A 21,897-nucleotide genomic window follows, 5' to 3' on the forward strand; every position below is an offset into this window, starting at 1 on the left:
GCGATCCCTATCGTTGTTGGGATCGCTGGTAAGTTGCTTAATGTGACTGGACCTTAAGTCTTCTAATGCTTCTCCTTGCAGGTGATCTGTGGCAGGCTGTCTCCTCGGGTGCCTGCAGCAATCTCCCGGGCCGTCGGTTTCACTAAAAGTAATGTCTTCCTTCTTTCAGCCTAGGGACCGTCCCTGTGTTGCAGCCGGATCCCTCCACCCGGTATTTCTAGTGGAACAGATCCACAGGACATTCGTACTTCCGTGGCACCCTGGAATCCCTTCTATCGGTGTCACCTGGGCCTAGCAAGACCCCAGGATCTCCACCAGGAATCTCCTTCTACTAAGGTCTTTCTGTCCGCTGTCCTTTCCTGACAGCCCACCTCACACACTCCTCGACTCCTTCTGACTGACTGAGCTTGAACTTACTGGTTACCCTCTCTACCCTCCTGACTCCTCCTACACTCCGCCTTGGTGAGCTCCACCCCCCTCTCAGGCCATCGAATGTGACTTAAGGACCCTTAACCAGGTATGCTGGCCGCTATTCTCAGCATTGATGGTGTCCTGCCCTAAACCCTGACCCGGTGTGTGTGTCCTAGCAATTGGTGTGTGTAGGGTTTTGTCTGTGAACCGATAGATGACCCCCTTCTTACCCGGGATGGGATACCACACCTCTGGCTGAGATGCAGTACCTCTGTGGTGACGGAAGCCTCAGGGGTGCCACAGATCCTTAACTAGGATGCTCAGCAGTTTGGCCCCTAGCAGTTTTTAGCTCTTACAGTAACAGGCCAGGACGGACTAGTACATGGGACGAAGAGAGTGTATCAGGCAGCAGTCTATGAGGTGTCAGTAGACTATGGCACTAGTCCAGGCCATTTGGGCAACCCATCTCATTTACGAGGAGAACCAGACGCAGAAGCGCGGGAGGAAAAGATGACTTTCACAAACTGTGCTATTATCCTTAGCTGGTGGTAAAAGACATGGGACTCTTTGTTGATAATAAAGAGTTCAAGAATATAGTTGTCGTCAAATTTAGGTTAAGAAAAGACTGTATTTTGAGAACTTGTGGTCTCCCTCAGTGAATGAGTTAATATTTGCTTTTGGCCAGCCATCAACAGCAGCATGTGGCCTATACGGGTGTAAGACCCTCACACAAGTTCACACAACCAACCACGACCCCATCTTTAATGTAGCGTGCTGGGGTATCAAAAGATGTAGACCTTGCCCATGACTATCATCCCGTGCCATGCTACATCCACAAGCACACTATACCGTAAATATGCATCGGGCATGTTCTGCTGCTAGACTGCAGATGTACAGTCTCATATGTAATGAGCAGTAAACAATCAAGAACAAATATGTAATTATCAACTTTGCACAATTTTAATAAATAATAAATTGGTGAGTGTCTTGTTATTACAAGTACTTTCCCATTATACCTATCTGATAGGAGAAGAACACCACATTAAGATGACAAAATCTGCTTAGTAAGAGCAATTAAAACCTGTGTGTCGGGTTGAAAATGAATAAAGGAAAGAAACAATTGTTTTGCAGAACATTAGTAAGGCTCAATGCACATAGCTCCTGAATCTATAGAATTCTAAAGGACTATGTTGTATATAATTCTGCAAAAAGGTGTCTTCTCACAGATTCTCATGAAATCATACCATGCTGTAACATGCAGATATATTCCCCTAGAGGCATTGCTATCAATATCAAAGTCCCTGAAAAGCACCGAAAACATGCAACTGATTAGATCTGCGACACCAATCATGATAGAATAGGAATAGAGTTTAGAGTTTCATAAACAGTTGTACACAACAAACATACATAAAGGTGGGAAAACTCAGAAAACAACAAAAATAACTCTTTTGGGTTGTACTTTATGTTTATTGATACGTGCACTTGTCATTTTGGTGTTTAGTACTTTCTTGGTTCTGTATTCTATTCTTTGTACATTGGGAGGATGTTTGGACCATGACCAGCTGAGGGAGGATTCTCCGGTCATGATGTCTGTGTAACCAAACCCCCTTATCCTCTAAAATTAAACACACGGACTGCATGCGACTTGGTTCAAATGGCCACAGCAGCCTTTTTATTGCCTATTGTTTTACAGACTAGTACCTTAGGGACGCCGTCCAACGGGCGACCCAAAACAACCACATAACGGTAACAATAGACAATAACATTTACAATACCCCCCGGGGTAGGCCCAGTCCACTACTACTACTCCCCCTGTCCCCGGCCGCAACACACCGACCCAGAGACGAGGTGCCAATCACCCACGGATTGACCCCCACACTTTGGCAGAACCCCGTGCCTGCCACATCCCGGAAACCGAGAGCCACCATACCAAGACAATGACTCCCGGTCCAGCCACCAATCACTTCCAAACCTCTGGACCAGACCTACCCCCACCGCTACTGTGACAAAAGGTATCCCAACTACCCAAAAACATCTCCCACATGACAACACAAAGGGAGGGTGGGCGGGGATCGTTCGGCGTCCGGAAACAGAAGAGGAGGTAACTCCTTCCTCTCCCAGCTAACCCTTTCCCTGCTCCTCCTCTTCCTCCCCGGCTAAAACCATCCCCCAAAGCCATATTAGGCATATACCACTGTCCCTATTAACCCATCACTCCCTACCTCCCCCTTGGTCATGTCGCCCCTCCCCCCAAGTGGGTCCGTGGCTTTCTTGACCAGCTGAGGGAGGATTCTCCGGTCATGATGTCTGTGTAACCAAACCCCCTTATCCTCTAAAATTAAACACACGGACTGCATGCGACTTGGTTCAAATGGCCACAGCAGCCTTTTTATTGCCTATTGTTTTACAGACTAGTACCTTAGGGACGCCGTCCAACGGGCGACCCAAAACAACCACATAACGGTAACAATAGACAATAACATTTACAATACCCCCCGGGGTAGGCCCAGTCCACTACTACTACTCCCCCTGTCCCCGGCCGCAACACACCGACCCAGAGACGAGGTGCCAATCACCCACGGATTGACCCCCACACTTTGGCAGAACCCCGTGCCTGCCACATCCCGGAAACCGAGAGCCACCATACCAAGACAATGACTCCCGGTCCAGCCACCAATCACTTCCAAACCTCTGGACCAGACCTACCCCCACCGCCACAGGACAGACCACGTGACACCTTACGTGGCCTGGACCCGCCACACACCAAAAGCACGCTCCACACCATCCTGCAGACCCAACGCCCATAAATCCAGACCGACCTCGTTGAGGTGCACACCATCACCCCTCCGAAATCGCCAATCAGCCGGCTCCAAATCCCTGTGCCGTACCACAATCCCACCATTCCTGGTCACAAACCTAGCCACTACCCTATTCACCTGGGCCCTGGCCTTATTAACCTTCTCCACCGACCGAGCCCCTCTCCATGCCAACCTGGTCACTATGTCAGACCATACGACCAGCAAACCAGGATACCGCTTCCACAACTGCAGTAAATCAATCTTTATGTCTCGGATCAAATCCCGCGACGCCCTGGCACCAAGATCATTACCCCCCACATGCAATACCAGCACATCCGGGGGCCGCTCAACTTTACAATGGAAACGAAATTCCGGGACCACCCTGCCCCACTCCATGCCCCGAACTCCGATCCATCGAACAGTCGCCTGCGCACGATCCAAACCCAGCTGTCGACCATTCGGGCGGACCTCCGCCCGACGGGCACCCCAAAATACGAAGGAGTGCCCCAAGATCCAGATCAGGCACTTCCCTATAACAAATAAAACAAAACGAAAATATCAAAACCAATAACAGCACAACCACCAACACATCAAAAAACACCCCTTGCCTCAAACCTTCCGCACGTAACCAAAGTCCCATGATGCTACAACAACTGCGGTCTCACATACCGCCGAAAACAAGAAGATTCCCATCTACCAATACGCTTTACCACCTCATCTCCAAGCCCCCAACGGGCTGCCTCCGTTGCTGCACCAATTCGGAATGAATGCGACCCGAATTCCTCCGGGCGCTCCCCCGCGTTACGTAGACTTAGCCGCAGCACCGCCACAAACTGAAACCTCGACAAAAACGACCCATTCAAATGCCGCAACAACGGGCCAGGTAAGCCTCCCCTCACGGCCAAAAATCTCTCGACTAAACGCACAGGGCACAATTCCTCTCCTGGAACCGCATATAACACCACCAATCTACCACGGCCCAGCTGATCCATTTTTGACCGGCGAATCCGGCACTCCACCTGACTACTGCTCACTTGCACGTCCTCAAACATCAAACCACCACCCGTCACCCTGGACGGGCTCACCAGCTCGCCTATCCGGAACGCCCCATAAAAAGCGAGACCGAAAGCCGTTGTAAATAGAACCGTCTCGTACACAGACTCACAAATGCCGCTCAGGCCACCCACCATCCGTCTCAACAAACCAAACGATACAGGGCGCCTCTTGTCCCTCTCCCGTACGCCACGGCGAAAGCCCCGCAAAGCCTGACGAACCCGAAAATCCTGTGAAACATCACGCTCCCCTCTCATTTTTAACCAAAATGCCACTGCCGACACCCGATGTGCCACAGCCGATGCCGATCGCCCGGCTGAAAAATCCGTACCCACCAATGACAACAAAGCCACCAAGTAATCCACGCTTTCCCCACCAAACATCAGACGCAACAACTCCTCCCATTCAGCCCACACCTTAGCATACCGGCACCAAGTCACCTCGGTCACCGAGTTCCGAATCAAGTCTGAGATCACCGCCTCACCAGATGCCACAAATCCTCGGGGCACTCCACTCCAACTTCGTCCGCCCACGGCAACAGCGCCCGAAACCTGCTGAACTGAAAACGAGACAAAGCATCAGCCACCTCGTTGTCAACACCCGGAACGTGCCTTGCCACTACCTGCACATTCAACTGCAGACATCTCAACACTAAATGCCGCAAATACACCACCACCGGCTCCGACTTAGCAGACAAGTTGTTAATCGCGTGCACCACCGCCTGGTTATCACAATGAAAACACACTTTCCTTCCGGCAAAGTGCGACCCCCATAGCTCCACTGCCACTACAATGGGGAATAGCTCTAACAGAGCCAAATTCCTAACCAAGCCGCTCTCCCGCCACGCCTGTGGCCACTGCCCGACACACCAATGACCTCTGAAGACAGCCCCAAACCCGGCCGACCCCGCCGCATCCGTAAACAGCTGCAACGCCCCGTTAGACGCCACCCTCTCCATCACCAGCGTCCGGCCGTTGAAATGCTGCAAAAATTGATCCCATACTTCCAAATCGTCCCTGATCGCCTTTGTGATCCGCACAAAATGCGCCGGCAACCGTACCCCGGCCGTCGCCGTCGCCAAACGCCTCGCAAACACTCTCCCCATTGGCACAATTCTGCAAGCAAAATTCAATTTTCCAAGCAAAGACTGCACCGCCTTAAGCCGCACCTTCTTCGCCGCTTTCACCCCTGACACTGCGGACCTCAAATCACGGACCTTCTCCGCCGGCAACCTGCATTCCATAGCAATGGTGTCAATTTCAATTCCCAGAAAACACATCACCGGCGCCGGGCCTTCCGTCTTATCCGGCGCCAAAGGAATCCCGAAACTGGCCGCAACTTTTTGCAACGCAAACAGCAAACCCGCACAAACCATCGAACCCGCCGGCCCGACACACAGGAAATCATCCAAGTAATGAATGATGGACGTAAGCCCGGACACGTCCCGAACCACCCACTCAACAAACGAACTAAATGCCTCAAAGTACGAACACGAAATGGAACAGCCCATTGGCAAACAACGATCAACATAATAACTGCCATCCCACCAGCAACCCAACAAATGCTGACTATCTGGATGAACCGGTAACAACCGAAACGCTGCTTCCACATCCGCCTTTGCCATCAATGCACCCCGCCCCGCCGCCCTAACCAGGTCCAACGCCTTATCGAACGACACATAATATACCGCCGACAACTCCGGCGCAATGCCATCATTCACCGATAACCCTTCCGGGTAAGACAAATGATGAATCAGCCGAAATTTATTCCGCTCCTTCTTTGGTACCACCCCCAACGGTGACACCACCAAATTCCCGCACGGCGGGGCGACATAAGGGCCGCCCATCCTGCCCAAAGCCACCTCCCTTTCCAGCTTCTCATCCACCACTTCCGGGTGATCCCGAGCGGAACGCAAATTACGATACGGCGGAACCGATGCATTAACAACCGACGGAATATGAAAACCATCCGAAAAACCAGAACTTAACAACGCCGCCGCCTCCTTGTCCGGATACCTATTTAAAAACGGAACCATCACTTCTACCATCACCGGCGTCGTCCCTCTTACCAGCCCCATCACCAGCCTTTCCTTTTCCTTTTTTAAAACATTTGGACAAGCTATGTCCCCCCCCACATCCGGAGCATTCATGCTTAAAACGGCACGCCGCTCCAAACCTGCACTGCCCTTCATTGTACTGCCAACACAAACCTTTCTTGAAACTTGCCGGGGGCCCGGCCCCCCCCGAACCCCCGGCGCCCCCCCGAAAGGGCTGAGCCGGTGCCGACATCAATCGCATCCATAAGGAAATATCCTTATGGTCCCAACGCATATCTGGCCGCAATGCCTTCCGCTGCCGAAATTGCTCGTCGTAGCGCAGCCACGCCAGTCCGCCATAAACTCGATAAGCCTCCCCTATCGCATCCATGTAGCCGAACAAAGCCGAACAATGCTCCGGCTCCTTCTCCCCGACCACGCTCGCCAAAATCGCAAATGCCTGCAGCCAGTTGGCAAAAGTCCGAGGAATAAGCCTATAACGGCGCTTTTCCTCCTCGTCCTTCTCCTTTTTGGAATCACTCGGCTTAACCCTATCCAAATTAAATTTCTCCAGGGGAAGCAGAGAAAATATCTCCACATATTCCCCTTTCCAAATTTTTTCCCGCACCTCCTTCTTTAAATGGGCCCCCAGCGGGCCCTCAAAACAAACATAAACTTCGCTTTTAGCCCTATCATCTAAGCGCACCACCTCATCCTCCTTCTCCTTTTCCTTCTCCTTTTCCTTCTCCTTTTCCTTCTCCTTTCCCCCCCCCGTCTCACTCCCCCCTTCGCCCCCCCCTCTACTCGCACCCGCTCCGTCACCCCCCGTCGCCGCCGAGGCCCCTAAACCGGCTGCACCCACCCACGCCGCCACCGGCGCCTGGGCCCCCTCCCCCCCCGCTCCCGAAGCCGCCGCCAGCCCCTGCAACAGCCCCAACAATTGACTCCACACTGCGAAACCAGCGGGCGCTGCCGTAGCCGCAGCCGCCCCCCCCCCGAAGCCCCCCGCCAGCGCAGCCCCTGCCGCCTCCGCGGCCGTCTCACCCGACCGCCGCTCGGCGTTTCCCGAGACCGCCGCCTCGCTGTCCTCCGTCTGTCGTCCATCCGACTCCTCCGAACCGAAAGCCTCTTCCCCCTCCTCGCCGCTGGCCTCATCTTCCATCCGACATCCGGGGGGCGCCGCCGCAGCACCCCCCCCACCACGGCCGCCAGACAGGGCCGCCGCGTGGGCAGAGTCATCCCCGCTCCATCTCTTGCCCCGGGGTGACAACCCAGGAGACCGTCCTGTCCCCCGCGCCGGCACCCCGGGCCTCGACCTCTTGCGCCCGCCCCCCTGCCGACTGCAAGGGGCCTCTGGGCGCGGACGACCAGACGCCCGGCTCCGGATCTCAGCCGTCGTCGCCTCTGGCCCTCCTGGGCTATTGCAGGCCTCCATCCGCCGAGTCCTCCCGCTCCCACGGGAGACTGCCACATCCGGGGGCTGCACAGCGGTACTGAGTGACCCGGCGGTTGCCGCAGGGCTCCCGCCGTCACTCCTTCTCTCAGCCGCACCGGGGTCAGGCACCGCAGACCCCCCCCCGGCGCCGGACCTACCGCCACGTGCAGCCCCGCGGTCCCCCCGCCGACTGCAGGGGGATCTGCTGGCCTCTCTCCTGCGCCGAGCGCGCTCCCGGCCTGGAGCCGCTGCAGTCTCAGTAACTCCAGCCCGGAGGCCGGGACCGGAAGCAGGCCCCGTGCTGGCCACTCCCACCTCCCGACCGCCGCGGCTGGAACGAAGATTCCTCCCGCCGGCCTCTGCAGCAGCCAGACGCTGCTGCTGCGCTGCACTCTGCGGAGGGTCCCTGGAGGGGCTCTTACATCTCCTCCTCGCCCCCCCCCGCGCCCGGGGAATACCTGCGGGGGGGCCGCGACTGGCGCCCGCCGCTGCTGGGGGGACGAGGGGCAAGCGCCGACGGGTTAACCCCGGCAGCCCTGATGTGGGTCTGCACTGCCAGGGGCCCGTGCGCTGCGACCGCTGCCTGAATCAGACGCTGGAGCTCCTGAAGATCTGCCATGGAGGTGCACGTGCAGATCGTTCGGCGTCCGGAAACAGAAGAGGAGGTAACTCCTTCCTCTCCCAGCTAACCCTTTCCCTGCTCCTCCTCTTCCTCCCCGGCTAAAACCATCCCCCAAAGCCATATTAGGCATATACCACTGTCCCTATTAACCCATCACTCCCTACCTCCCCCTTGGTCATGTCGCCCCTCCCCCCAAGTGGGTCCGTGGCTTTCTTTATATGTGACTAATGTATCGCTTAAAGAGAAGCTATCATCATGTTTATGTATGTTAAAGTAAAGGAATGGCCATCGTGGCACAGTTATACAGATGCAATAGATTTCTATAGTGAAGATATCAGCAACCCTGTTGTCTTTAATCTACAGTTATAGATTTTGGGTGCAATAAGCTTTTGGTGCATTAGGGCGGGACTGTGGGCAGAGTCTTCGGCTCTGCCTAGGCCCTTCCACTGCCTCTGGTGTCCGTATGTGCCTCCTTTTTTAAAGTTTATGCCTGCGCTATCCTCACCGTTGGTGGTGCATGCACAGATATATCTCCTGGCAGTCTTCAGTAAAATGGTACCATTGTGGCGCATGCACAGAATCCGAACTGAGCTCAATGACAAGCTGAAAACTCAATCTGTGCATGCAACACTACAGACCAACAGGAGATGAATTTGCACATGCTCCTCCACTGGCACCATTTTACTAAAGACCACCAGGAGACAAATCTGCCACCATCAGCAACATTTTACTAAAAGCCACATGGAGATGACTTTGTGCAAGCGCTGTATGTGGTTAGAATGCCACTAGAACAAACTTAAAGAAATGAGAAACATGCAGACAACAGAAGCAGACAGAAAGGCTGGAGCAGAGCCGAAGACCAGAGCTACAGTCCCTTATCAATGCCTCGATAGCTTACTGAACCCAAAATTCAAGTGTGGATTAAAGGAAACCTGGCTGGTCCCCAAAGACTTCCAACCCACCAACACTTGTGTATTGATTAGTAAATACCCTTCATAGAGTTTGACACAAATTAGGCTTTTGACTAGTCAATGGGGCGTTTGTTTCTTCAGACTAGTCATCCCTCTCAACATGTTATCATGCCCCTGTGGGCATGATAACATGTTTTGCAAAAGCCAGTGTCATTGCACGCTCTCTGCCAACCTTTGCATCCACTCAACATGTACAGAAGGGATGAAGATGTGTTTCAGCTGCTGATCATCAACTCCTAAATGGACGTGAGCCACCTTCTCCACTTTTGGACGTGTGCAGTGCGCTTCTGAAGCTTGGTTAGGCAGGGTATTTAGATAGGGTGTTTATGCAGGGTATTTAGGCAGGGTAGAGTATTTAGGCAAGGTATTTAGGTAGAGTGTTTAGGCAGGGTATTTAGGTAGGATGTTTAGGCAGGGTATTTAGGCAGGGTAGAGTATTTAGGCAAGGTATTTAGGCACGGTATTTAGGTAGGGTGTTTAGGTAGGGTGTTTAGGCAGGGTATTTAGGTAGGGTAGAGTATTTAGGCAAGGTATTTAGGCACGGTATTTAGGTAGGGTGTTTAGGTAGGGAGTTTAGGCAGGGTATTTAGGCAGGGTAGAGTATTTAGGCAGGGTATTTAGGTAGAGTGATTAGGCAGGCTATTTAGTTAGGGTGTTAAGGCTGAGTATGTAGGCAGGGTAGGGTATTCAGGCATGGTATTTAGGCAGGGTAGGGTGTTTAGGCCGGGTATTTAGCAAGCAATATACAAGTGTTAGTGGATTGGAGGGCTTGGGGGATCTGTTAGGTTCCCTTTAAACAACCAGGATGTGGATGACTACGCTGAAAGTATCTATTGAATCTGTATAACAGTGCTATTATGGCCACATCTTTACCTTAACATTCTTTATCATATGTACAGTGTTCCTTTCCAACCGATCCCTGCTGTTTTGTTTTTTGTTTTTATCTGTTATTTCTTAACTTTATATTTGTTGGTTATATGCTACTTTTTTAAATCTAGATTAGACCCGCAACACACATCCGTTTTTTTTGTACGTGCGCGGTACGTATTTGCACGTACCGGAGACACGGAGACCCATGTTATTCAATGGTAGATGGCACACACACGTAAAATCACACGGAACATGTGTCCGTGTGGTAAGTACGTGTGTGCACTTTTCTACACGGACGACATGTCCGTTTTTGGCCGGCAGCACGCAGGCACGGACCCGCTTTAGTCTATGGGTCCGTGCCTGCACAGACCGCACACGGAGTATGTCCGTGTCCAGCACGTATTGTCCGTGTCCGTTTTTCATCACAAAATCTGCAACACTTGTTTCCAATCTATCAGGTCATTTGAAAGCAAACAACAACACCAGGATCTCATGATGAATGATTTGATTACAATCGTTAATTGGGTAAGAATGCCGGCCTTTAAAAACGGACAGCACACGTACGTATTTTATGTCAATACTAGAGATGAGCGAACCGGTCGCGGTTCGGCTCGAGGCGGTTCGCCGAACGGGGGGTCTGGCTCGAGTTCGGCTCGTCGAACGTTCGACGAACCGAACTAGAACCAATAGGCTATAATGGGAGGCAATCACAAACACATAAAAATGCATTATAAATGTACACAAACAGTTAATAAACATTGCCATAACACTTACCGGTCCTCGCGATCCCTTCTGCACTCTGTCTCCTGCCGCTATTCCATCCGATGATCGCTGAATCCTCCCGGTGACCTGCACTGCCAGCAGAGAAGCAGGACCTATCGTGACGTCAAAATAGCCATGTGACCAGTCACGTGGCTATTATCTCATTGGCTACAGACTGGTCACATGACTATGACACGTCATGTAGGACCTGCGAGTGCATCTCTCCGGTACACGGTGCACATATGTGTATCGCCGTGTACCGGCGACATGCTCTAGCACACGGTCGACTCCCCGTTCCGTTAGGGACCGGCTGACACAGCCGGTCATTAACGGAGATCACCGTTGCCATAGCAACGCAGTTAGCGGTGACGTCACCGCTAACCGCGGCTCCGAGAGCACCGTTGCTATGGTAACGCGTCTGTCAGCGTTACCGCTAGCAGCCAGCAGTGATCACTCACGGAGTGAAGGCTGCACGCTGCTTCCCGATTGTAGTGAGCATTGTAGTTAGGATGGAGGTTCCCCAGCCCCAAGTGATGAGCTGGTGAATCTCATCCTTCCTCACTACAATCGTCACTACTACTACACTAGAAAGAAAGAAGACAGAAGAGCAGGATCGTGGAGGGCTGACAGGGGTAATAAAGATGGAGTCTCTAATGTGTCTGTGTATTTATTTCTATTAAAGTATTTTTTCTCTGTGTGGTGTCTTTTTTTAACCCTTTATTGGAGATTCTTAATGGCCGGGTCAAACGTGCCTGACATTAAGAATCTCTGGCTTAATACTGGCTGGTAAAACAAAGCCAGTATTAACTCATGATTACCCAACAAGCCACCCGGCTCCAGGGCTGTTGGAAGAGTTGGATACAGCGCCAGATGATGGCGCTTCTATGAGAGCGCCATTTTCTGGGACGGCTGCGGACTGAAATCCGCAGCAGAGGCGCCCACAAACCTCGGGCTAACCTGTGCTGCGGATTCCAATCCCCAGCTGCCTAGTTGTACCCGGCTGGACACAAAAATAGGGCGAAGCCCACGTCATTTGTTTTTTAATTATTTCATGAAATAAGTGAAATAATTAAAAAAAACGGGCTTCCCTATATTTTTGGTTCCCAGCCGGGTACAAATAGGCAACTGGGGGTTGGAGGCAGCCCGTGGCTGCCAGCTGTACCTGGCTAGCATACAAAAATATGGCGAAGCCCACGTCATTTTTTTGGTGGGCAAAAAACTTCTGCATACAGTCCTGGATGGAGTATGCTGAGCCTTGTAGTTCTGCAGCTGCTGTCTGCTCTTCTCCATACAGACAGACAGCAGCTGCAGAACTATAAGGCTCAGCATACTCCATCCAGGACTGTATGCAGAAGTTTTTTGCCCCCTGAAAAAATTATGTGGCTTCGCCATATTTTTGTATGCTAGCCAGGTACAGCAGGCAGGTACGGCTGCCCCCAACCCCCAGTTGCCTATTTGTACCCGGCTGGGAACCAAAAATAAAGGGAAGCCCTTTTTTTATTATTTCATGAATTTCATGAAATAATTAGAAAACAAATGACGTAGGCTTTGCCCCATTTTTGTGTCCAGCCAGGTACAACTAGGCAGCTGGGGATTGGAATCCGCACCACCGGTTGGCCTGAGCTTTCTGGGCCCCACTGCTGCGAATTGCAGTCTGCAGCCACCTCAGAAAATGGCATTTTCATAGAAGCGCCATCTTCTGGCGCTGTATCCAACTCTTCCAGCACCTGCCTGCTATACCTGGCTAGCATACAAAAATATGGCGAAGCTCACGTCCTTTTTTTGTAGCTTTTTGGCAAAAAAAAAAAAAAAAAAATGCTTCCCTGGATTTTCCATTGCCAGTGAAGGTAACACCAAGCAGTGGGGGTTAGCAGCCAGTAGCTGCTTGGATTACCCTTAGCTAGCAATACAAAAAATGCAGTGGGAGCTAACATATATTTTTTTTAATTATTTATTTAAATAACTAAAAATAAAATGGGCTTCCCTGTATTTTGATTGCTGGACATCACAGTGCTGTAAAAATAAATCTTTAAAAAAATGACGTAGCGCTCCGCGGTATTTTTGATTCTCAGCGCAGATAAAGCAGACAGCTATGGGTTGCCACCCCCATCTGCCTGCCGTTACCTTGGTTGGCAATCAAAATACAGGGAAGCCCATTAATTTTTTCTATTTAAAAAATAGTTAAAAAAAAAAAATTACGTTGGGTCCCCCCATTTTTGATAGCCAGCTAGGGTAAAGCAGACGGCTGTAGCCTGAAAACCACAGCTGGCAGCTTTACCGTGGTTGGGGATCCAATGTGGAGGTCCCCTCAGGCTCTTTTTTATAATTATTTTATAAATATTAATAATTACACAATAAAAGTAGGGGACCCCCCAAATTGGATCACCAGCCAAGGTAAAGCGGACAGCTGTGGTCTGGTATTCTCAGGGTGGGAAGGTCCATAGTTATTGGGCCTTCACAGCCTAAAAATAGCAGGCCGCAGGCACCCCAGACGTGGCGCATCCACTAGATGCGCCAATCCTGGCGCTTCACCCCAGCTCATCCCGTGCCCTGGTGCAGTGGCAAACGGGGTAATAAATCGGGTTGATACTAGCTGTAAAGTCACCTGAGATCAAGCCCAGCAGTTTGTGATGTCATGGCGTCTATTAGATACCCAACATCATAAACTGTCAGTACTAACAAAAACAAAAAATCGACAAAAGAAATTTATTTGAAAAAACAGTCCCCAAAACATTTCCTCTTTCACCAATTTATTGTAAGAAAAAAAATAAAGGGGTCCCACGACGACTCTGGACCGTCTAGAATATGGGGGGGAGACACTCAGGGAACGTATCCCCCATTTTCTAGGAGTGCGGACCCTTCATGTGAGGAGTGTGGGTGCAATGAATCTGCACTCACTCTCCCCGGGTCCACAGCAGCAGAGTCCATGTCGTAATGGTTGCTACCAAAGCTGCAATGCCCTGCTCATGAGGTAAGGGCATGCCTAATCAGGAGAACTACTGTAGAGGAAGCTCTGCTCACTGGTATATAGGTGCTCAGAGGTAATAATAGATAAAATTAGTGAGTAACCTCGGCACTCTATATCTCCCAGACTAAGTCAGTAAGTCACAATGGATAGTAATGCAAAATCACTCTTTATTGGTCCGTATTAAGAAAATTTTTTTTTCATAAGCATATATGTTTTTGTCCAAAACAAGTTACAAATGACGTTTCGGCCTGAGCCTTCGTCAGATTGGACTTATCTGCATGTAATCATGAAAAATGACAATAATCAGTATCACATAAGAGTGAGAGAACAATAACATAAACTCGAACAATGTAGAGGTACAATTGGGATGCAGCAAAAAAATTGCAACACAGCAAGAAATGAAACACATGATACAAATGTCATAATACAGTACAAGGACAATATAGTAATGACAAATATGGGGTCAGAGTAGACTTAGACAGCTCTGGTACGAAAGAGATGTCAATCATAAAGTAACATGTGCAGTAGGTGTAGAGCTACACAATGCATGGCAGAGCTAATGGGTAGACCGACCATAGAAAAAGTAGAGAAAAAGTGGAGAAAAAGTGGAGAATAAGTGGAACATAAGAGGAGAAAAAGTGGAGAAAAAGTGGAGAAAAAAGTGGAGAAAAAGTGGAGAAAAAGTGGAGAAAAAGTGGAGAAAAAGTGGAGATTAAGAGGAGAAAAAGTGGAGAAAAAAGTGGAGAAAAAAGTGGAGAAAAAGTGGAGCATAAGAGGAGAAAAAGTGGAGAAAAAGTGGAGAAAAAAGTGGAGAAAAAGTGGAGCATAAGAGGAGAAAAAGTGGAGATTAAGAGGAGAAAAAGTGGAGAAAAAGTGGAGAAAAAGTGGAGCATAAGAGGAGAAAAAGTGGAGAAAAAAGTGAAGAAAAAGTGGAGAAAAAGTGGAGCATAAGAGGAGAAAAAGTGGAGAAAAAGAGGAGAAAAAGTGGAGAAAAAGTGGAGAAAAAGTGGAGCATAAGAGGAGAAAAAGTGGAGAAAAAGTGGAGAAAAAGTGGAGAAAAAGTGGAGCATAAGAGGAGAAAAAGTGGAGAAAAAAGTGAAGAAAAAGTGGAGAAAAAGTGGAGCATAAGAGGAGAAAAAGTGGAGAAAAAGTGGAGAAAAAGTGGAGAAAAAAGTGGAGAAAAAGTGGAGCATAAGAGGAGAAAAAGTGGAGATTAAGAGGAGAAAAAGTGGAGAAAAAGTGGAGAAAAAGTGGAGCATAAGAGGAGAAAAAGTGGAGAAAAAAGTGAAGAAAAAGTGGAGAAAAAGTGGAGCATAAGAGGAGAAAAAGTGGAGAAAAAGAGGAGAAAAAGTGGAGAAAAAGTGGAGAAAAAGTGGAGCATAAGAGGAGAAAAAGTGGAGAAAAAGTGGAGAAAAAGTGGAGAAAAAGTGGAGCATAAGAGGAGAAAAAGTGGAGAAAAAAGTGAAGAAAAAGTGGAGAAAAAGTGGAGCATAAGAGGAGAAAAAGTGGAGAAAAAGTGGAGAAAAAGTGGAGAAAAAGTGGAGAAAAAGTGGAGCATAAGAGGAGAAAAAGTGGAGAAAAAAGTGGAGAAAAAGTGGAGAAAAAGTGGAGAAAAAGTGGAGCATAAGTGGAGAAAAAGTGGAGAAAAAGTGGAGAAAAAGTGGAGAAAAAGTGGAGCATAAGAGGAGAAAAAGTGGAGAAAAAGAGGAGAAAAAGTGGAGAAAAAGTGGAGAAAAAGTGGAGCATAAGAGGAGAAAAAGTGGAGAAAAAGTGGAGAAAAAGTGGAGAAAAAGTGGAGCATAAGAGGAGAAAAAGTGGAGAAAAAAGTGAAGAAAAAGTGGAGAAAAAGTGGAGCATAAGAGGAGAAAAAGTGGAGAAAAAGTGGAGAAAAAGTGGAGAAAAAGTGGAGAAAAAGTGGAGCATAAGAGGAGAAAAAGTGGAGAAAAAAGTGGAGAAAAAGTGGAGAAAAAGTGGAGAAAAAGTGGAGCATAAGTGGAGAAAAAGTGGAGAAAAAGTGGAGAAAAAGTGGAGAAAAAGTGGAGCATAAGAGGAGAAAAAGTGGAGAAAAAAGTGGAGAGAACGTGGAGAAAAAGTGGAGAAAAAGTGGAGCATAAGAGGAGAAAAAGTGGAGAAAAAGTGGAGAAAAAGTGGAGCATAAGAGGAGAAAAAGTGGAGAAAAAAGTGGAGAAAAAGTGGAGAAAAAGTGGAGAAAAAGTGGAGCATAAGAGGAGAAAAAGTGGAGATTAAGAGGAGAAAAAGTGGAGAAAAAGTGGAGAAAAAGTGGAGAAAAAGTGGAGAAAAAGTGGAGAAAAAAATGGAGAAAAAGTGGAGAAAAAGTGGAGAGAAAGTGGAGAAAAAAATGGAGAAAAAGTGGAACACCCTTTGGTACCTTTCATGTGGCACTAAGGGGTGCTTAGCTTTGTATTTAGCCAAAAAAATGAAAAAAAAATGACATAGGGTTCCCCCTAGTTTTGTAGCCAGCTAGGGTAAAGCAGACGGCTGCAGCCTGCAGACCACAGCTGGCAACCTCACCTTGGCTGGTAATCCAAAACTGAGGGCACCCCACGCTGTTATTTTAAATTAAATAAATAATTAAAAAAAAAAACACGTAGGGGTCCCCCAAAATTGGATCACCAGCCAAGGTAAAGCAGACAGCTGGGGCCTGATATTCTCAGACTAGGGAGGTCCATGGTTATTGGAATCTCCCCAGCCTAAAAATAGCAGGCCGCAGCCGCCCCAGAAGTGGCGCATCCATTAGATGCGCCAATCCTGGTGCTTCGCCCCAGCTCATCCCGCGCCCTGGTGCGGTGGCAAACGGGGTAATATTTGGGGTTAATACCAGATGTGTAATGTCACCTGGCATCAAGCCCTGGGGTTGGTGAGGTCAGGCGTCTATCAGATACCCGACATCACCAACCCAGTCAGTAATAAAAAAAAATAGACGACAAACACATTTTTATTTGAAAAAACACTCCCCAAAACATTCCCTCTTTAACCAATTTATTAGATTGAAAAACAAATCCAGGTCTGGTGTAATCCAAGGGGTTGCCATGACGATCCACACTGTCCCAGTCAATGAAGAGCAGGATGTTCCCCATTGACTGGGAGAGCAGTGCAGTGACCTGAGCTAACATCAATGGGTCAGCCCAGGTCACTGCAGGGGGGTGACAAGTGCTGCTGTCAGTGAGGTACATTACCTGCGCTGATCTCCAGCACACTGACAGCCCCTGTCACTGAGGTCAATGACCGGCGCCTTCACAGCAAGTATCGCGAGAGGTCCGTGACGTCACCGCTAGTCAGTCTCGGGTCGGAAGCGATAGGTGATGTGACAAGCGGCGGCCATGGAGGACAGTGACAGCGCTGAGGTCGGGATGGCGGGACTTCATCACCGCAGGTAAGCCAAGCGAGCGAGCGAGCGAGCGAGCGAGCGGGCGGGCGGGGGGGGATGGGGGGGGGATGGGGGGGGGATGTGTGTGTGTGTGTGTGTTTGTGTATGTATGTGTACATGCCACGGGCAGGAGGGGGCGGAGCGAGCTGAGCGGGAAAGTGTGGGCTTCCTGCACGTAACTAAGATAAACATCGGGTTACTAACCAAAGCGCTTTGCTTGGATACCCGATGTTTATCTTGGTTACCAGCTTGTGGCAGGCTGCCAGCGATGGCTCCTGCACACTGTAGCTGTAAAAAGCCCTGCTTTTTGCTGCTAGAACCGTTCTCGAACGTATCTAGAACTATCGAGCTTTTGCAAAAAGCTCGAGTTCTAGTTCGATCTAGAACATGCCCCAAAATCACTCGAGCCGCGAACTGGAGAACCACGAACCACGAACCGCGCTCAACTCTAGTCAATACGGACATTCCACACGCACACACGGCTCGCATACGCCATCACACGGATGCCATACGTAACTGAGAAACGCCTCTAAAAAACGGAACACGGACCCGAAAAACGGACCATAAGACACGTACGTTTTTTTTGCGGAAGTGTGTTTTAGGCCTGAATAAAATTAGTGTATGGTGTCTGTTTTTGGTGTAACAATTCGAGATAGGTTAGGTATTACCACAATTGGAATATTTTTTATTTTTTTTGTAGCTTTTCTGCTTACATCTCCTATAAAACCTTAGATATTCTATATACAATATGCAGCATATGCCATAGTGATATTCTCTATTCTTCCATCATAAACTCCATGTCTACCGCAGCTGCACGCATGAAATTTTTATAGGTAATGTAATCTTCTGATCATCCCTCTGTCTGAAATCCGGTATGAAGCTGGGGATACTGGTGAACTCTTGTCGGAGGGTCATCGCACTTACATCTTAACTGCAGAGACTCCTGGATTGATGTTCGCACCTAACATTACCTAACTGCTCATATTCTAACTTGCCGGATATAGCTAATGAAATACTATGTGATGTAGCATTGATAACACTGCAAGGTCAAGGCTTTAGATTACATTTTATGATGTTAGACTGGCCCGGAGGGTATACTGTTGGCATTAATATCCCTCCTTTCCAATTTTTTTTTCTATTAACACTTTATGATCTTACCTGTAGGAAAAGCACAGCATCTGTGGTATGTAACAGCTTATCTCCATCGTGCTGCTTGTCTTGGAGCTGGTCTCTTTTTACTTGTAAGTCATTTATAATTTGCTCAATGAGGTCAACAGCGGCTCTCTCCTTTTGCTCCAGATGCGCTTTTACTTCCTCCTGTTGTCTCTGAAGTTCCCGTATAAGATCCTTAAAATTATGGTCAACAGCAGACTTTTGGTTGGTGGTAAAATTCTAAAAAAGAAAATAAGCATAAAAAAATCAGTGTGAACATGTACATATAAAATAATAAACATCGTTTTATAACCCCCCAAAATGTCAGCTCTGCTTTCCAGCAGCTTCGGACTCCTGGCCTCAGGTGCTTCCGGTTGATGACCGCTCCCTTCCCCTATATATGGTCACATCTCCCAGTAGAGGACGCCAGTCCATTTTGTAGCTAGGCCTCAAGGTGGAAGGAGTTGCTGAAGCCCTTGTTGCTGCTAAGTGGTGGAGGCTGCAGTCTTGGTGTCTGACTGCAGCTGTGAAGCTGGGCTTTATTCTTTGCTGTATTCCCTGTCTGTTGTACCTAACCTTCTTGTGATTTTAGAGTGGTGGGACTAGCAATCCTCACCTGCCAGCTCAACAGCCAGGGCTTCTGGTATCCGGCTTGGCGAAAGGTGCAGAACCTGTACAGGGACTGGCTACAAGTGCATGGTTCAGCTGCGGGTGAGTGCAGGAGATGTCCCATCATCCCTCTCCCTAGTACCAGGGCCCACCATTATTTAAGTGTCCCCAGTATAACCCTTGTTTGTTGTTGAAGAACCTCTGTTGGTTGTGTGCCTCGCCTGCACGCCGGAACTTCCCTAGTCCATGCGTGACAAATGTATAATCATATAAAAAAGTAGACATGTCTACCTTCTTTAAAAAAAAAACAATGGGAAATGTAATGTTGAAACACTGCAACCCAGAATTATAATTTTAGTTAATTAAATTCACAGTTTGATGAACACATATGTTTAATTGATACACACACCTCTGACTATTAATATAAAGCAACGTAACTTTTACCAGGTTTTGACAGGCGTGGACTAACCCAAATTAGTAACATTTCTCAATCACTGATTTATGTACCTAATATAGGAAAATCAGATTTCAAACTGAGAAAGTTTTATGAATAACTATGTCATAAGGAACGTATCTAGTTCATCATAAAAACAGCCAGGGACAAGCAAACCAGTATATTTATACAATTTAAGACACTGAGTCTCATCTGTTATAAAGCAGTGAATTTTCCATGGATGTATAATATGGCATCTAATCTTTTAAAAGGAACCTATAATGTGGAAATCATGCTATTAACCTGCTATTAACTTGGAAGTGTGGGGTAAATCTGCAGAGTAATAGGGTTCTGAACCTGCCCAGCTCCTATACTTAGAGCCCCTCTGCGGAGAGGAAGTTAACTTTATTCTTCCTGGCAGCATGTGGCTTTCAGTCATATGGGGCGGCACCAGTGCGGGTTCAGGCACCATTCTGTGTACAGTGAGCGGCGGCTGTAATGGTCCCCCACACTGACTGACAACCACTCTGCATTAGACCCAACTGTCAGTCATTGTGGGGGACACCTTTACAGCTGCCATTCACTATACACAGAGTGGTGACTGAACAAGTGCCATAATCACTCCTAAAGGGTGCTTTACACGCTGCGATATCGGTACCGATATATCGTCGGGGTCACGTCATTAGTGACGCACATCCGGCGCCAGTAGCGACATCGCAGCGTGTGACACCAAGGAGCGACGATCAACGAGCACAAAAATGTGAAAAACCGTTGCTCGTTGACACGTTGCTCCTTTCCTTAATATCGTTGCTGCAACAGGTACGATGTTGTTCGTCGTTCCTGCAGCATCACACATTGCTATGTGTGACAACGCAGGAGCGAGAAACATCTCCTTACCTGCATCCACTGGCAATGAGGAAGGAAGGAGGTGGGCGGCATGTTTCGTCCGCTCATCTCCGCCCCTCCTCTGCTAGTGGACGACTGCCGTGTAACGTCGCTTTGATGCCGCACAATCCGCCCCCTTAGAAAGGAGGCGGATCGCCAGCCAGAGCGATGTCGCAGGGCAGGTAAGTACGTGTGACGTGTGATAGCGATGTTGTGCACCACGGGCAGCGATTTTCCCGTGTCGCACAGACGGGGGCGGGTACGCTCGCTAGTGATAGCGGTACCGATATCGCAGCGTGTAAAGCACCCTTAAGACTGGAATCCAAACCCTACCGGGAGCAATAAAGTTCACTTCTTCCCAGCAGTGGGGCTCTGGGCAGGTTCAGAATGCTATCCTGCAGATTAATCCTATGCCTATAGGTTAGTTGTGTTGTTTTCATGTGACATCTTGTCATACACTAAATATGTCATAACCTTCCATTATTATGTCTCTATTAATTTATTTTCTACAGCATAGCCTACCATATCTAATGAAGAATGTACAAATATCATTAGAATCCCATGTACAGACTAATGTCTATGTTCATCTTACAATGTAGAGAAGTAACAAGGACTAAATAAACAATTTTCATGCTTAACCACATTTTACATCATTTTGTTAACTTGTTTGCCCATTAACTTTGTATTGTAGCGGTCGAGCTACACTTACAGCATAGCACACCACTGCAGAAGGCAGACATTTTCTTGGTGCAGTAAATATATACAAATTACTATTGAAGAATCAAGGAAAGCATTAAAGGTAATCTATTAGCAGGTTTTTACTATGTAATTTGACAGAAGCATAAGGTAGGGACTGAGATGGGGCAACAGTTATGACAGAATCACATTTTAATCTGCAGAGCTCAGATATTGAGCAGTATATAACCCACCCACACAACAGCTTTCTGTGTACAATGTATAGTTACAGAGAGCTGCTGGGGGGGAGTGCGGATAGACTAGAAGCATGAGGCCAGTTGTCCTGTAATAATAGTCTCCTGTTGATAAAATACTGATTGTATTGAAACAAAAAAAAAACAGTTCCCATTAAGCAACAAATCCTTTAATCAGGATCTCTTCCACTACATCATGGTGCATTCAGATTACATAGTAAAAACCTGGTGCCAGACTTCTGTTACGTCCCAACCGGAGTCCGCTCCAGCAACTTCTACTTTGGTCACCAGGCGACGCCGTGTTCCTGCCGTGGATAGTGCTGGTGATGGGAGAGGAGTCGATGTCAGCGGCTCTGGTGGGCGCAGGCTCCGCTCATTCACTGGGCTGGGTTTCCTTGGGATCTGCAGTACCACTGGCTGACTGTAGGTGGCGTGTGTCTTCCAGCTGAAGTTACCATCATTCAGCTACAACCAATGGGAAGACACCACACCCTTCTTATTTTGCTTCCTGTCTGTTGACCTCTGCCAGAGATAGTTCTGTATTCCTGGTTCCTGTCCTGCCCTGTTCTGTTAAGT

The 21,897-nt window shown here is 48.6% G+C and overlaps 1 protein-coding gene across 2 annotated transcripts in view; it reads right to left on the bottom strand.

Annotated features, from left to right (window-relative positions):
* The window catches only part of TRIM29 (tripartite motif containing 29), a 124,742-nt gene that overhangs the window by 59,962 nt on the left and 42,883 nt on the right, over nucleotides 1-21,897 (bottom strand). For both annotated transcript variants that reach the window (XM_075328554.1, XM_075328553.1), the window contains exon 3: nucleotides 18,472-18,705. In XM_075328554.1, the coding sequence (XP_075184669.1) occupies nucleotides 18,472-18,705 (234 nt within the window). The remainder of the gene's footprint in view (nucleotides 1-18,471; nucleotides 18,706-21,897) is intronic.

This window comes from Anomaloglossus baeobatrachus, chromosome 11 (assembly GCF_048569485.1).
Source record: "Anomaloglossus baeobatrachus isolate aAnoBae1 chromosome 11, aAnoBae1.hap1, whole genome shotgun sequence".
Classification (NCBI taxonomy): domain Eukaryota; kingdom Metazoa; phylum Chordata; class Amphibia; order Anura; family Aromobatidae; genus Anomaloglossus; species Anomaloglossus baeobatrachus.